Source organism: Euprymna scolopes, chromosome 10 (assembly GCF_053919585.1).
Source record: "Euprymna scolopes isolate OS-2025 chromosome 10, ASM5391958v1, whole genome shotgun sequence".
In the NCBI taxonomy this organism is placed as follows: domain Eukaryota; kingdom Metazoa; phylum Mollusca; class Cephalopoda; order Sepiida; family Sepiolidae; genus Euprymna; species Euprymna scolopes.
Window position 1 is genome coordinate 125205802 of NC_136491.1, and position 16001 is coordinate 125221802.

A 16001-nucleotide genomic window follows, 5' to 3' on the forward strand; every position below is an offset into this window, starting at 1 on the left:
TAGCTCACAATCAAGCTCAGATGCAAAGGATAGTTGATACTTTATCTCAAACAGCCAGGAAGATAGGCCTACAAATCAACATAGAGAAGACTGAAGTGATGTATCAGCCCTCACCAGATACCAACAACCCGCAAGAGGCTTTAATAACAATCAACGGCAAAGTGCTAAAAGTTGTTGAAAACTTCAAATACCTTGGAAGCACTCTAAGCACTGATAACCGTGCTGACAAAGAAATAAGCTGCCAAATTCAAAGCGCATGTGCTTCTTTTGGCAAGCTAGAAAAGAGGCTCTGGACAAGGGCTGGTATCCGGCTAGGGATGAAGTGCAGAGTCTACAAAACCATCGTCCTGCCAGCCCTGCTGTACTCAGTAGAGACGTACACTCTGTATAGAGAACACGTAAGGAGATTGGAAGCCGTCCAACAGAGACACCTGAGAAGGATCATGAAGATCAAATGGAGTGACTTTATACTAAACATGGAAGTTCTCAGGAGAGCAAACCTAAATAGCGTGCAAGCTACCCTTGCTACTATGCAACTACGATGGACCGAGCACATTACTAGAATGGAAGAAAACAGAATTCCAAAGATGATCTTCTACAGGGAACTGGAAAATGGAACCCGCAAGGTAGGAGGTCAGAAGCTTCGCTACAAAGATGTAACAAAGCGGCACCTGAAGGCAATGAGCATCAATGTTGAGAGTTTGGAGGAACAAGCCAAAGAAAGGAGTGGTTAGCGGAACAGTCTCCACAAAGGAAAGAAATAAAGAGAGAGAAAGATTGGAGAAGCCTTAGAGCTGGGACACTATAGATGACACAACCCTGGCACCCACATATGCAGTGCCTGTGACCAGATGTTTCACACAGAAAGAGGACTATGTCAACACCGAAGGATAAAGCACTGAGGCCCCGACTAATCATTATCAAGACTGACAAACTGCATGATGATGATGATGAGAGGTACAGATTACTCTCAGGTGTGAGAAGTCTTCTATCACGATAGAGTGCAGCAACCTTTGCAATGTCCTCAATGTATTTGTTCCAGTTCATATGTGAATGTTAAGCCGAAAAGTTTGAAGGAAGAATTCTCGCGTAGGGTGTTGTCATAGATATCAGTGGTTGGTGAGGTTTCTTGTAAATTGTTAAACGAGAGCAGCTTAGTCTTACTAACATTAAATGTTACCATCCATTTACGGCCCCATTCCATTATGGTATGAAGATCATTTTCTAAGAATTCTGCTATTGCCTTGGATTTGTGTACATCCGTTCTTCCCTCATGCATGTTATAAAGCATTGTATCATCAGCAAATATATCCATCTCGGACACAATATTATCAGGGAGGTCGCTTATGAATATCAGGAATAATAGTGGTCCAAGGATCTACCCCCGAGGCACACTCGCATTAATGTTATGCTGTTTGGATGTACGTCTATCAATGATAATCTGAACAGTCCTATTGTCTAAGAAGGATCTAATTATATTTAGCATTCGTCCAGTTATACCATACGATTTAATTTAAAGAATTCAGTTCAAACTTCTATTCCGATACACCTGAAGAATTTACATCGGCTGAAACGTTGTGAATATAACAAAGATGAGAATCGTAGTTGGATAAGCAAAAAATTCAAATTTTTTTTCACAGATTTTTTAATATTTTTTTTTTCTGATCAGTTTGTTCAAGCTGCAGATGGAGCATCCTACCAGATGCCAAACACTCACCTGCTAACTCAAATATTCCAACTGAGAGATCTTTTTAAGATTCTGACTGTCTCAAATGCAACTGTTTGAATCTCTCTTGCACTTGGTTCGCCAAGTATATTTGCCAGGTAGTTTTTTTAATTCTTTTTCATGATTCCAGTTGCTCTTATAATTATTGGAATGATAGAGATCTTCCCAAAATTCCAGTTTCTTTTCATGTCATACATGAGATTTTGGTATTTCGTTATGTTTTCCCTTTTAACTCTGTTTAACCCAGCATCATTGGGAGACACTAACTTCTATTAAGGTTGCTGCTTTCTCTTTCTTGTCCCATATCACTATGTCAGGTTGAATAGCTCCGTTTTCCAGGCACATATATCTTGGCAAAATCATCCCACAAAGCAGCAACTTTATGGCAACCTACCTGCTATATCTAATACCATCAGGGAGAGACGCCTACGATTTGCCGGTCACTGTCTGAGAAGCAAGCATGAATTGGTGAGTGATGTATTGCTATGGACTCCATGATATGGATACGCAAGCAAAGGATAACCTAGATCCACGTACATGCAGCAGATAACACACGACGCCAACTGTGTACCTGAAGATCTGAGGCAGCTGATGGAAGACAGGAAACTCTGGAGAGGAAGAGTCACATTGGTCCGGGCAAGGAACCCGCCCTGATGATGATGATCTAGGTACATAGCTGTAGAGATTGCATAGTCATAGTGAACGGTGCATAACTTATTCCCAACTGTTCTTTTTGGTACACGTTCACAGGACTTGCTGCTGCATTCACCAATCAACTTTTTAAAAATCGTCCAGTGGACATATTTATACACTCCATTGTGTTGTGTCATATAGTAGCCATCCCCCAACAGAAACTTTTACTTGGATGTCAGGTGACTCACACTCTCTAATTCTGCGTGACAGAACCTGCACTTGCTGCCATTGCTTAGACCACTCATTTTTCTTAAAAACATTGGTCATCAAGCCTTCATTATTGGCAGCCATTATAATCCTCTCCTGATCATAATGGATCGATCCTCTTTTTAGCCAATCTATAGAGCCTTCCTTATTTGTACAATCCAGAGTGAACATTTTATCCAGTGTCAGTTGTTTGTGATCATGTCACAAAACATATGGTAACTATTTTGTACATTTGTAATTCTATTTTCAATCTGGAGTGACACTTGATTGCCTTGCTAAGCAAACTCAGTGAGTCAAGTATGGTCATGTTATGAGTTGACTCTGGCAAAAATCCCAGATGACCCAAGGAATGATGAGATGTTTTCTTTTGGAAATATCAGAAAATGAATATCTCAATGATAAATAGGAATGACAATTGTTAGACAAATCTGGCTGATATCTGCAGAGATTGTCGACTACTGGTGATATTTGAAAAAACTAAAAGATTTTTGCTGATAATAGATTTCGGGGAAAAGAAAAATTGCAAAATAACACATTTGCTTCCCTGGGTCAGAGTGATTCAGTTAAAAATCCTGCATCCAGAAAACAATTTGTTTTGCTTAAGTCCAGAGAAGACCCAAATTATCTAATCTCGATTTTTTTTCCCTTTGTATGAAATATATATTGAATTATTTTATGTAAATAATTATTTTTTTTCTGATAAGAATATGATCTCCAATGTTTTGTTCATTATTAAATCGATTTGAAAATGACTTAGTAGTTTCCAAATCTGTCCTGATACCCACTGCTCAGATTGCAGCAGACAAAAACGGCATATCAACTAACACTGAAGCATCTACAAAGCGATAATTCAACCACAACATCTGACAAACTTCAAGCCGAGAGACTCATCTGTTAGAGTCACAGACCAGTTAGTGTGTTGAAGGTATTGCCACATGGGGGTCGTTGCGCGTGTTGTGCACAGGATATTAGAGTAGTAAATTCCAGTTATATAGAGAGGCCCAGCACTAAACAAGTGTTGTCAATGGGACTTAGGGTTAGTCACATCATCTTGCTCGTGTGAGATACACTTTCATCTTCCGTTTAAAATGCTTGATTCATTTTTGATGGGATAAGTTTAAGAAAAAAAATGAGCTCAGATTTAATAAACATTGATTTATAAAACTAAAAATCACTGAAAAGGAATAAAGAGAAAATACGTTTCTCAATTGTTAAACAATCACTACAACTATTGGAAGGTTTGTTAATTAATATGCAGAGAGAAATGCACTGTTAAAATGTGTAAACATTTAATGAATAAAGAAATCAATATGGCTGTCCAGTTGCCATTTTGTTGACTAATATGCAGCCTTGACCTTGCAATCAAAAACTAAGATTGAGTCAAACAACGTGAGTTCGGTGAACCCGTTCGTATCTTTATGGATTTATGTGGAGAGAGCGAGTGACACAAATAAATTCGGTGAAATCCTTTGCTGTCTCACGTGTATTCATTCTACATAAATTATTTTTCATTTTAAATTAAAACTAAATTTTACTTAAAAATAAAAGTTGTTTAAAAATGCTTAAATTATTTGTCATTATAAAGTATAGAATAAAATAAATTTAATTTAAAATAGAAATTGTTTAAAGTTGTTTAGGGTAATTTTATTTTTCATGTTTTTTTTTTCATTGATTTATTCTACACAAGTAAAAAAAAAACAGTTGTTTTAATTGTTATGAAATTACCTTATTTATTTATGTGAATTATTGCTTATTTTGCGTTCGTAAAAGTAATCAAGAAACAGGTATATAACAAATAAATGTTACCAAAAGCGATACAAGTTACCCAGTTTTTCTACCTAAAAGTTTTTGGTGTTTTAACTTATTTTAAAGCGTTTATTAACTACCCAAGTAGTATCGTGCGCTTAAGTTAAAGCAAGATGGTCGAGATGAAGTTGCCATCTTTGGAGTATCGATAATCGCTCAAAAATCGAAAATAAAACAAAATAATAAATCTACCCAATAAAAATCCAAGCACTTGTTTTCTAGTTTTATTTTATTTTTAATTTCAGCCACATGGCGAATTTGTTTTTGTAAATTGTTGCATTTCGGAATGTTTTTATTTTTATTTTATTTTTTTTTTCCTTCACCGTGGTTTGTCTTCGTCTACAAAATTTAAGGAATGTTTCACTGTTTAAATAATCAAAAAAACAAAGTTTTCCCATTTCTTGTAAAAAGAATATGATGATATAGATATTTGAGACACGCGTGAAATGCAACAATATATGAAAACAAATGTCTGATGAAATGAAAACAATAACAAAAAAGGCAACGATGTAAATTTATCAATAAATATATAAAATGCAATGTAAATAATAATTTTTTTTCTTCTTCGTTTTCTGTTTATGGAACCAGAGTTTCATTTTGTGTGATCGCCTTTCGGTTGTTGTCGTAACTCGTTACCGGATTTTACCGAATCAATACTGGCGACCATGGGGGACTGATTTATACAAATACCCACACATACACACAAATTAAAAAATAAACTATCGAAATACAGTTTTTATTTGACTTCAAAATCCACAAAGAAAAAAAAATGAAATTTTAAAGATGAAAACATCCGGATTTTGTTGTTGTTTTTTTTTTTTTTACGTAAAAGAATAAAGTCGACCATTAGGTTCGAATAACAAGGGAATAAAAACTCTTTTTAAACAGATAGAAAATAGTAAATTTTTTTAATAGAGACTAGAATTATTTAGATTAAATTTTGTTTGAAGAAAAACACGTACCCGTCGTCACCCGCCGCCATATTTGCCAAAAAGCTTGGACAGTTTCCAGACTAGTTTTCCACCTTGAATGTTATCCATGATTGGACGTAGGCGTACATAAATCTATCTTGACAACAAAGCGAATAAAACAAACACTATTCCATAGAATGGGACAGGATTAGACCACATCGACTATCATCAAATAATAAATATTACTTCAAATATATCGCATACTCTAACCGTGCGCGAGAAAAATGGACAGATAAAGGAAAACATGGTTGAAAAAATACACAATAATTAACAGCGGTCAAAAAGTGGGGGATCAGTTTCAAGTAATGTCAACAATATAAACAGATCCCCCAGTTAATGTCCACATTGGACATGTTTTTGCGAAGTTTTGAAACAGCGACATGAAGTTGTGTGTCCGTTCGGAATAAATTTTTAAAAAACACGGTATCCGAGAGGAAGCGGGGAGAAAGCTTGGAAATATTGAAAACTTAAGGACTTACCTGAGTACTTGAGGAGCAGTGCTCATTTTCCAGAGGCTGGAAATCCTGCGAAAATTCGCACTGAAGTCAGCTAACCATCAGCTATGGCATCCATGGTAAGGATACAGGTTGCTGACGCCAGAAGGGAGCGATCATTATTTCAAAATGAAAACGACACACTTTCGGTTTGTCTACGTTTTCAGCGTCCCAAATTCTCTTTTCAAAGAAAATAAATAAATAAAATAAAAACTATAACATTTTTATGCGATTATTTCAATTTTTAGTTTAAAATTGCATTGTAATTTGTGATGCAATAACAAATTTAATACGCATTCGTAAAGATTTGATTTAATATTCATTTTTTAGAACTTAGTATACTTTGCCTAACTCGAATATTAGAAAAATTCAATATATCCGAATGCAAACTATCTATATATATATATATATATATATATATATATATATATATATATATATATATATATATATATATATATATATATATGAGAGTGAGAGAGAAAGAGGTCATTTCTTATATATATATATATATATATATATATATATATATATATATATATATATATATGAAATGACCTCTCTCTCTCTCTCTCTCTCTCTATATATATATATATATATATATATATATATATATATATATATATATATATATATATATAAGCATTAATATGTCGCTGCACATTCATGAGCATGTTTCTGTCAGCCAGTTACAAATAACTAGAGACCTCTTCACGCGCTATTGCTTACTAAACTTTTATATAAGTAATATCGTCTGCTTGTAACTAGCTGACCGAAAAATACTCATGAATATGTTGCGACATATTAATGCTTATGTAAAACAAATAAAAAGTATATCTTGTCTTTAGTATTGAGCACTCTTTTATTCGTTAAAATTTCATTGGTTGCTTTACTTCTGGAAAATATTAACCTGGCATTATATATATATATATATATATATATATATATATATATATATGTGTGTGTGTGTGTGTGTGTGTGTGTGTGTGTGTGTGTGTGTGTGAAGTTGTTGGAGCTATCATGTTTCATTTCACCGTATTAGTCAGGCTTAGGGTTAGTGTTGGGATGGTTTATTGCTCTTAGGGTTAATATTGTAGTGTTGGGGGGGGGGTATTGGATCATTTCTTTGAACTTTTGTGTTGGAGTAAAGTGTAGTATCTGTTCTGATGCTACACTTTGTTTTTTTTTTTCAGTCTTCGTTCCAATGGAGAACTAAACCTGGAACAATTGTTTTTAATTTTTATCCTAAATTATGAGTGTTCTTTTGGGAGCAACTGGATTTTCTCCACATTAAAAACTGGCCTTATCTGGTGTCTAACTTTGGCCATTGTGGAGAGGTGAGTTAATAGGGACTATAAAATTAGGCCCCTCTCTCTCTCTCTCTCTCTCTCTCTCTCTCTCTCTCTCTCTCTCTCTCTCTCTCCCGGTCTTTCTCTCTCTTTCTCTCTCTCTCTTTCAAGTTAGCAAAGCAAAATATTCAGTTCATTTTAAAAGAAAATTCGATATTAAATTAAATCTCTATGAATATGTATTTGCTTTATTTTGTTACTACATCTAAAATTGCGATGCAATTTTAAAACTATAAATCGAACAATCGTATTGAACGTATAATTTGAACGAAGAATTTGGGACGCTGAAACCGTTCACGCACTGACCCTGATTCGAAATTTCGCGTGTTTAGTGTTACTTTTTAAATCGCACTTCGCTTTGTTTACAATCGTTAAATCAGTTTCATAAACACAAAACGAATCATTACCCAGCATTACAATCTTGAAAGGAAGAAAAATAAAAAATAAAAAGAAATAAAAAAAGAAATTTTAATTCGTATTTTCGTAATTAAAAAAAAAAAAAAACGGACCACATCCAAAAGCATGTTGAACGCAGTTGTTTTTTGTTTTTTTGTTGTTTTTTTTTCATTTCTCACCTTACGTTATTATGATTTTTTTCTTCACAACGCGATGTGGCGTTTTTTTTTTTTTTCTTTTCTTTATGGCAGAAGTGCATTTTTTTTACATATATAACCTATATTCCTTTTTTTTTTTTTTCATCTAAAACTCAGAATTATTTTTGGTGCAAGTCTACAAGTCAACCAAAATAAAAATAAATAAATAAATAAAACACACAAGAAAATCTTTACCTATTACGAAAATATCATATTTCAAAAATCACGTATTAATCAAATAGGTTTTTGTTTTTGTTATAAAGAAAATAATTTTTAAACCCTTTTAAGTAATTTATGTCAAATCGTTAGCATTACAAGAGTGATCGAGCAAATTTGGATTGTTATGGAGTTGTCTGCCTTGTCTACCCTTGAACGAAACAGTCCCTTTTGCTTACTCATAAAATTTTATTTTCTTAGTTAAAAAAATTTGGAATATGATATTTCTGTTTCGTCACGGGTACGTGTCACACCATACAGATTTTTCTTTCTTTTTTTTTTTTTATTGGTTGAATTTTGAACAATAACCCTCTTCTTTTTTTAATTAAATGAAAGAAGACTTAAATATTTCCATTTTACTAAAAATGATTTTATTACATTTTGATTTTTTTTTTCATACAAGAAAGAAGTAAAAAAAAAAAATACCATTTTTGCAAAGTATTAGTTTAGTTTGGAACTAAAACTTATTTTTTTGTAGATCATCCATGATCCGTTGGGTCAGTATTTGTTATATACTATTGAATATATTATTTCTTATCTTTTGACGTTGGTTGATTTTACAATAATAATAAAGCCAGAGGATTTCACTTAGTCAGGATGCATTGTGATATCATAATAGACCATTTCTCGTGTACACACAGCTTTCTCGTGTACACACAGCTTTCTTTCTCTCAGTCTTATGAAATTATTTGCATAATTCGATCTCTCTTAGTACTTCGCTTATCATTTGCCATTTCTTTACGGTATATAGAAAGCAGCAGTAGCGAATGTTGTCTAAACTAGTGACTCTTGATTGGATAATGCCAATGGTGCAGCAGATCGTGGGGCGGTATGGAGATGCGCCAATCAACCATACAACTATAAGGTAGACACAGAGGCAAGAAGATAACAGTAACCAGACGACAGTTGCTACTGGAACAGGGCTGCTGGACGTTAGTATTACCAAAGAAATAATGTCAAAGGTCTCTGTAGATGTCTCCAAATCCATCTGCAAGGATTGTCAGAATGATGAGTGCAAGTGAGTCTGCACAATTGTTTGCGTTCTTTATCTGCAAGTGCATCTGCACTTGTTTATTGTGGCATGTGTGTTGTGGAGATAATTGTCAAGATTAGTAGTACACTATGGTCAAAGTTAATTATGCAAGGTTTGTAAGTGAGTCTGCAGTGTCAACTACAAGTGAGTCTATGCTAGTGTTGGTGTATGTCATTAGAGTTGATTATGTCTCCTATGGAGGAGGTAACCAGATGACGGTGGGTGCTAAAACAGGGCTGCTGGGTGTCAATAGGCACTGGAATGGGTCGCCTGATATCGACTGGCACTGGAATGGGTAACCTGATGGGTACAGGCACTGGAACAGATAGCTTGACAGCTGTAGGCACTGGAGCAGGTAGACTGACTGATACAGATACTGGAACACTGCTGAGGGTTGCAGGAGGTGCTGGAAGCCACAAGAGTGAGCCAGAATTCGCTGGTTGTAGAAGGGTAGTCTCAGAAGGCAGGCAAGTAGTAGTTGCATAGAAGTAGTTTATTGTCTGCACAAGTAGTGCGGAAAAGGTAACCCTGGTAAGGGTTGTTTGAACTGCTGTTACTGCTGAGACCCTTTGACTGCTGGGCTCGTTGACTTGATTGAGAGTGTCAAAGTCGTATTCAGGAGGCCTCCTGCTCCTTAGCTGAATTGATATTTAGTTCTCTCCCACTGCAAGAACTTCGACACCAGGGTCGGAAAGTGGGATTGAGAAGTCAGCACCCCAAAGGAGGGCACTCTGACCTGCAAAAAGTGCCTGAGTAGCCCCGTCGGCATTCCTCGGTGAGGAATACAAAGGCGATTAGCAATAAACTAATCCCTTCTCAAAGAGAGAAAGCAAAGCCTGAGAGGATGGACTTCCTATAACTGCACAGAACTTTACTCCCACCACAAAATCAGCAGGAACCGGACCATTTCAGGAATGGTCTAATTTCTGATCCTTAGCCGAGTTAAGATCTTTTAGGCTGCAGAAGCAATGTTTTCATCGAAGAGGACTGGTACAACAGACGTTGTTTTAGTGAAAAAACAAATGATTAGAATTAATTCCTTATAGAATCTGTCACAATCAAGAGTTTCGGATGTACATTGATTGCGTTTATATTCGATTCGGTTTGGAATCGAAAGTCTGTTGTTATTAATTATTTGAAAAAAAAAATTTACATTTTTTTCGTTTGTGGATAAAACACAAAAATCGACATAAGAAACTCTCATACAAATACACCTACATGCATTGATGCATCTAAATCGCATGTGAATTGCACGTGCTGATCATGTGGCTAACCTTTTGGTGCAAAACGCCGCCATCGCGTGTTTTCTTTATTTGAGTGTAAAGCAGTGTTCTGAATACACACCACCACAAGACCCCCTCTCTCTGGATAATTGATTATCATCAATTACCAAAGAAAGAATGTCAAAGGTCTCTGCAGATCTCCAAATGCATCTGCAAGGATCGTCAGAATGATGAGTGCAAGTGGGTCTGCAAGTTTGATGAGAAAGTTCAGTAGTGTACATATCTCAACATGGCTGGTTGAAAGTGATCAGTGAGTGCAAGTGAGTCTGCACAATTGTTTGTGTTCTTTATCTTCAAGTGCATCTGCAGAGTCCAACAGATGAATGCAAGTGAGTCTGCACTTGTTGTGTTGTCCATGTTGTGGAGATAATTGTTAGGATTAGTTGCGCACTATGGTCGAAGTTAGTTTGTAAGTGAGTCTGCTGTGCCAACTACAAGTGAGTCTGTACTAGTGTTGGTGTACATCATTAGAGTTGATTGGGTTCCCCTATGTGTTGATTGAATCATCGAACATTCAGTTGTTGAGTTTTTAATATGCTTGTTGCAGCTTAACTCATTTTGAACTGGTGCGACTACTTCCATCACGGTTATTGATCATGTCTGTGGATTTTATGTGCTTTATGAGTGTCAATGAGGGTTTGGGTTGTTGAATCTGTTGTTGGAGAGAGTTGGTAGGCCCTGAAGGGTGTTGTTGATGCATGCAGAGCTTGACTTTTTACATCCTGTATGAAGTTAAGAGCTTGGTATTAGTTCTGGGCTGAGTTGGTTGAGATGTTTGATCGTCATAGTCAAGTCTGGGTGAAATATCTTCTCTAAACAGTTGCGGCATGCGTCCAATGATGATGTGAGATTTTTCGTCATTATTGCTGACCATTTTTGTCTGTGGTTTTGGATCATATCAGAGTCACCACTTGTGTCTTTGGATTACTTCAGTGTCACCACTTGTTGTAGCAAGTCGGGTGGCGATATGGAGATGTGCCAATTGACTATCTTCTATAATATAAATCTCACCTGTCTGTTTAAATGTATGTATGTATGTTTGTATGTCTCGCAAAACTTTTGATAGAGGCGACAGATCCTGACAAGATCAGTATCATTTTGAAGCTCAACAATTTGGACGACAAATATCGAAAAATTCGCCAAAAACATTAATTCCTTCACCCTAAACTGGCCAGTTTTGAAAAAGGAGAGGTTGATCTTTTTTCGCCAACATTTAAGCAAATCATCACCACCGTTGGATTGACTTTGGTTAATTTCAATGCTTCTGACTTACAGGCACGTCATGAAGACATTGGCTAAGACGTCAGATTTTCTTTCACTTTCTCTTCCACCTTCAAGTCACAGCTTCAAGTCTGCCTGCCTACAGGCTAGTCTACAATATAAATCTCACCTGTCTGTTTAAATGTATGCATGTATGTATGTATGTATGTCATTGTATATATCTGTGTGTGTGTGTGTGTGTATCTATGTATGTCATTGTGTATATTTGTGTGTGTGTGTGTATATGTGTATTGGGGTGGAGAGGGCTCCCGTAAGCCGTGGTGAAGGCAACCTTTCTAGGAGAAGCAAATCTCTGATTTAAAAAACCATAAAGCGGAAGACCATTATCCGCATTAAGCTGGTCTGCAGTTTAATTTGTTGCTGGCTATCTTGCTCTTGCTTGTTGCTGAATCTCAACATTTTGAACCGAGAGAGAGACTTAGCTGTCGTACAAAGCTAAGACTCTGTAACATCATATTTGTATAGATACTCCCTCAGGTATTTGGGCTCATGGATTTTAAATGTCTGAGGGAGTGGCACTCGTCTGATAAGACGTTGCAATCATCACCATGTATGTATGTATGTATGTATGTATGTCTAAAACTTTCGACAGAGGCAATGGATTTTCACAAAATCGGCATCGTTTTGAAGCTCGACTCTTCGGATGACACATATCAAAAAATTGCCAAAAAACATTAATTCCTTCACCCTCAACTGGGCATTTTTCTACAAGCAGGGGGTCGCTTTTTTTTCTGATATTTTCGAAAGTCATCCCCTGATTTCATTTAACTAGCCTTAATTTAAACCTTCGCCACTTCCGGTTTGGTGATAAACACAACGACAAAGACATCACTTATTTTTTTCCACATTTGCATTATGGGTTCGAGCTTACCTGCCTACTACAACTTTTCTTTTTTTTTTTTTTTTTTTCTTGCTCACACCTCTAAACACTCGGGCAGTGCCAGGGATCCAGGCTAGTGCAATTATAAGGTAGACACAGAGACAAAAAGATAAAGACAATAGCAAAAGAAGAATGATAATTACTGAAATTCATTTAAAGACGACAGATTATCTTTTATTTACCAAAAAAAAAAAAATACAAATGGCAAATTCAAAAGGCCTGGAGGTCATGGTCTGTCCGAGTAAAACAGGCTTAGCCTCTGGAATGGAGCAGTTTAGCATCAGTGGGTACTGGAGGAGGTAACACCAGAGAACAGTGGGTGCTGGAACAGGACTGTTGGACATCACTCCAATCAGCGTTTTCTTTCAACCAATCACAGGCGCAAAAATAATCACTTCAAAATTTTGCATCTAATATAAAAAACCAAATACACAGTTCTCTCTCATTCTCCCTCTCTCTCCGAATCGACATACATGAGAACTCGTATGACTTGGATTCTTCAGACTACTGCTCTCATATTGATTGCCGTTTTTTCACAATGTTTCCAGCAATATCTTGTCAATCTTTCTTTTAAACTCAGGAATCTGCACAAAATTTTGAACAGAATCCTTTATTTAATTCATGGCCGTAGCATGCTCTCATTCTGTCAACCATGACTAGATGAAAATCCTAAGTGATTCACAATTGCATTTTCGGTCGCACACACTGAGGATTGAACCTTCAAGCAGAAGAATTTTACTTTTACAATTGATTTTTTTCCAAGTGCTTTAATCACTGCTCTATGAGTCCTTGAAAAATTCCATTGTAAAAGTGAAACTCTTCTGAAGGCTGAAGGTTCGATCCTCACTGTGGGCGACCGAAAATAAAATTGTGATTTACTTAGGACTTGTATCCTTGTATGTATAGCTGAAGGAACGAGCATGCTACCCTTGTGAATTAAATAAAGTGTTCCGTTTAAAATTCGATGCAGATTCACAAGTTCAGCAAGATACACATGAAGAAGGTCAGAGGTAACATTAATCAAAACGTTGTGAAAATGACACTCAAGATGAGAACAGTAGTCTAAATAACCAATCCTCATCTCAAAACTTCAGAATCGTAATATATGAGAATGTCCTTAAATGCAGCTTAGGACCACAGATGCAACAAGGAACATTCACAAACAACTAAACACAGTAACAGCATATACACATCACTTATCAGACTTGATATTTATCTCCCATGACGGGATGATGTGACACAAGGATTGGAAAGCGAGATTGAAACATCAACGTTCTAGAAGGGCACTGGGGACTGTAAAAAATGTCTGGGTGATCCAGTCGGCATTCTTTATTAGGGGCACTTCAGATAGTTAGCAATAAACTCACTTCTTCTGAAAGGGAGAAGGCAAAGCCTGGAACTGTACAGAATCAAAGATATACCACAGTCAACAGGGGAAAAAAAAACATTTCAACAATGGTCTATACTCTGTTTGCTTTGGTTCCAAGTGTAAAACTTTGGCTTATTGGGCTCATGTAAAAACATATCCAGTAAATGTCAGCAATCATATGAAAATGTGACATTCCACCAGTATATTGTTTGATTTTTGATTTTTGAACTATTATCAACGTTACTTGTGCAATGCTTATGGCAGCCATGTTTGAATTTTTTTTCTAATTGAACAGAGTACACACTATGTTTTTTAACCAAAAATCGCTTTAAAATAAGTTAAAGCACAAATAGAGTTTTCCAGGCAGGAAGAAGAGTAACTGATCTTGCTTTTGGTAGCATTTATTTGTTGCATATTTGTTTCTTTTCCCCCATTTTTCGTTCTGTTAACCACAGTTAAAAATACACTGAAATCTTTATTTTTGGTTGTTCAAATAAGTTATCCATAAAAGTTACTCTATTTTTGTATGGATAGACTTTGTCATTCTTTCTTTGATATTTATATAAAAGAAGGACCATATTATCGCCAGAATTTTCCATGCAGTTTACATAATACGCTGGAAGATGCTGAATTAAAAGTTTTATAGCCATTTTACATGCAAATGCTGGTCAATATTTTCAATGAAAAATATATTATTTCTGTTATTACAAAGATAATTCAATGGAAAAAATAATTAAAAAATGAAAATAATATTCTTTTTGTTGTTACGAAGAAAATACAATGAATAATTATTGAACAATTTTTATTAAACTTTAAGAAAATTATTAAGAAAATTCAAATCAATAAAAAAATTTATTGTAAGATAAGTTTCATGAATAAATATATTTTTAAAAAAAACCAAAAAACAAACAACTGATCCCAAAGAAAATTTATTTTTAATTTTTAATATGATTTTTTCTTTATGATTTTTTTTTTTTTTTGTTTAAGTCAAAATAAATAGTGTTTTTGTTTGTAATAATAAACCAATGATAAATACATGTTTTTTGAATGATGTTGACTGTTGCAATTTCATTGGCTCAGTGTTTTCGATGCCTTTTGATGTTTTATGTAAACTGACCGGAATTCCAACGATAGCACAGCCTTTTTATTTTTTTTAACATTGTCTCATCCTCAAGATATTCACTATTTCTCCAACTATGTAAAACAGATCAGGTACATGGCAAGAAGCATACACAGTGACAATCAAGATAACGATAACATCATTGAAGTTTTACTAGTATATTAGAACTATTCTGTCTAGATGGTTCGTCTAGTAGATATTTATTTCCCTCCCACCGTAAGGTGGGGGGATAATGTGCCATGTGCCACAAGGTCAGAATGGTAGCATTGAAAAACCAGCGCAAAAGAGTTATGCGCACTCTGTCCATCAAAAAATGCCCAAGCGACCTCATTGGCATTCCACAGTCCATCCATCCTGGGCCCAACTCTCTTCCTGATCTACATCAATGATCTCCCAAAACACATACTTAAATCATTCGTTGACATCTATGCTGATGACACGACCATCTATGGCAACACATCAAAGGCCGTTATTGACAAAGTTCTCTCTAATTCTCTCTCCTCTGATCTTGAGCGCGTGGTACAGTCGGGGAAGAGGTGGCTGGTCACTTTTAATGCATCCAAAACCAAGCTTCTATCTTTACATCATCAACGCTCTGATCCCAATCTGGCATCTGAAATGGAACACGTACATCAGGTCTGTTGCCAAGGACGCTGGGAAAATGGTGGGATCCTTCTATCACCCCAGAAGATATCTCACTACTGATGCAATTCTCTATCTGTATAAAAGCCAAGTACGTCCAAGGATGGAGTACTGCTGCCACATCTGTGCAGGAGCTGCTAAAAACAGCCTATCCTGCCTTGACAGAGTACAAAATAGACTTTGTGGTTTAGTGGGGGATGCCCTTTTCTCTTCCCTGCAACCTCTCTCCCACAGAAGAGACGTTGCAAGCCTGTCTTTGTTTTATCGTTATTTCCATGGCAGGTGCTCGTCTGAGCTCCAATCTCTCGTCCCCCCCCCCCGCCAATCTTTCACGAGAA

At 36.0% G+C, this 16001-nt stretch overlaps 1 protein-coding gene across 2 annotated transcripts in view; it reads right to left on the bottom strand.

The window, feature by feature from the left end:
• The window catches only part of LOC145286266 (uncharacterized), a 281380-nt gene extending 275310 nt beyond the window's left edge, over positions 1 to 6070 (bottom strand). The window contains exon 1 of one of the 2 annotated variants that reach the window (XM_080135098.1): positions 5883 to 6070. In XM_080135098.1, coding sequence (XP_079991224.1) covers positions 5883 to 5908 — 26 coding nt within the window. In that variant the 5' untranslated portion in view covers positions 5909 to 6070. The remainder of the gene's footprint in view (positions 1 to 5882) is intronic. The other variant, XM_080135099.1, reaches the window with a different exon arrangement.
• Positions 6071 to 16001: the final 9931 nt, after the last annotated feature.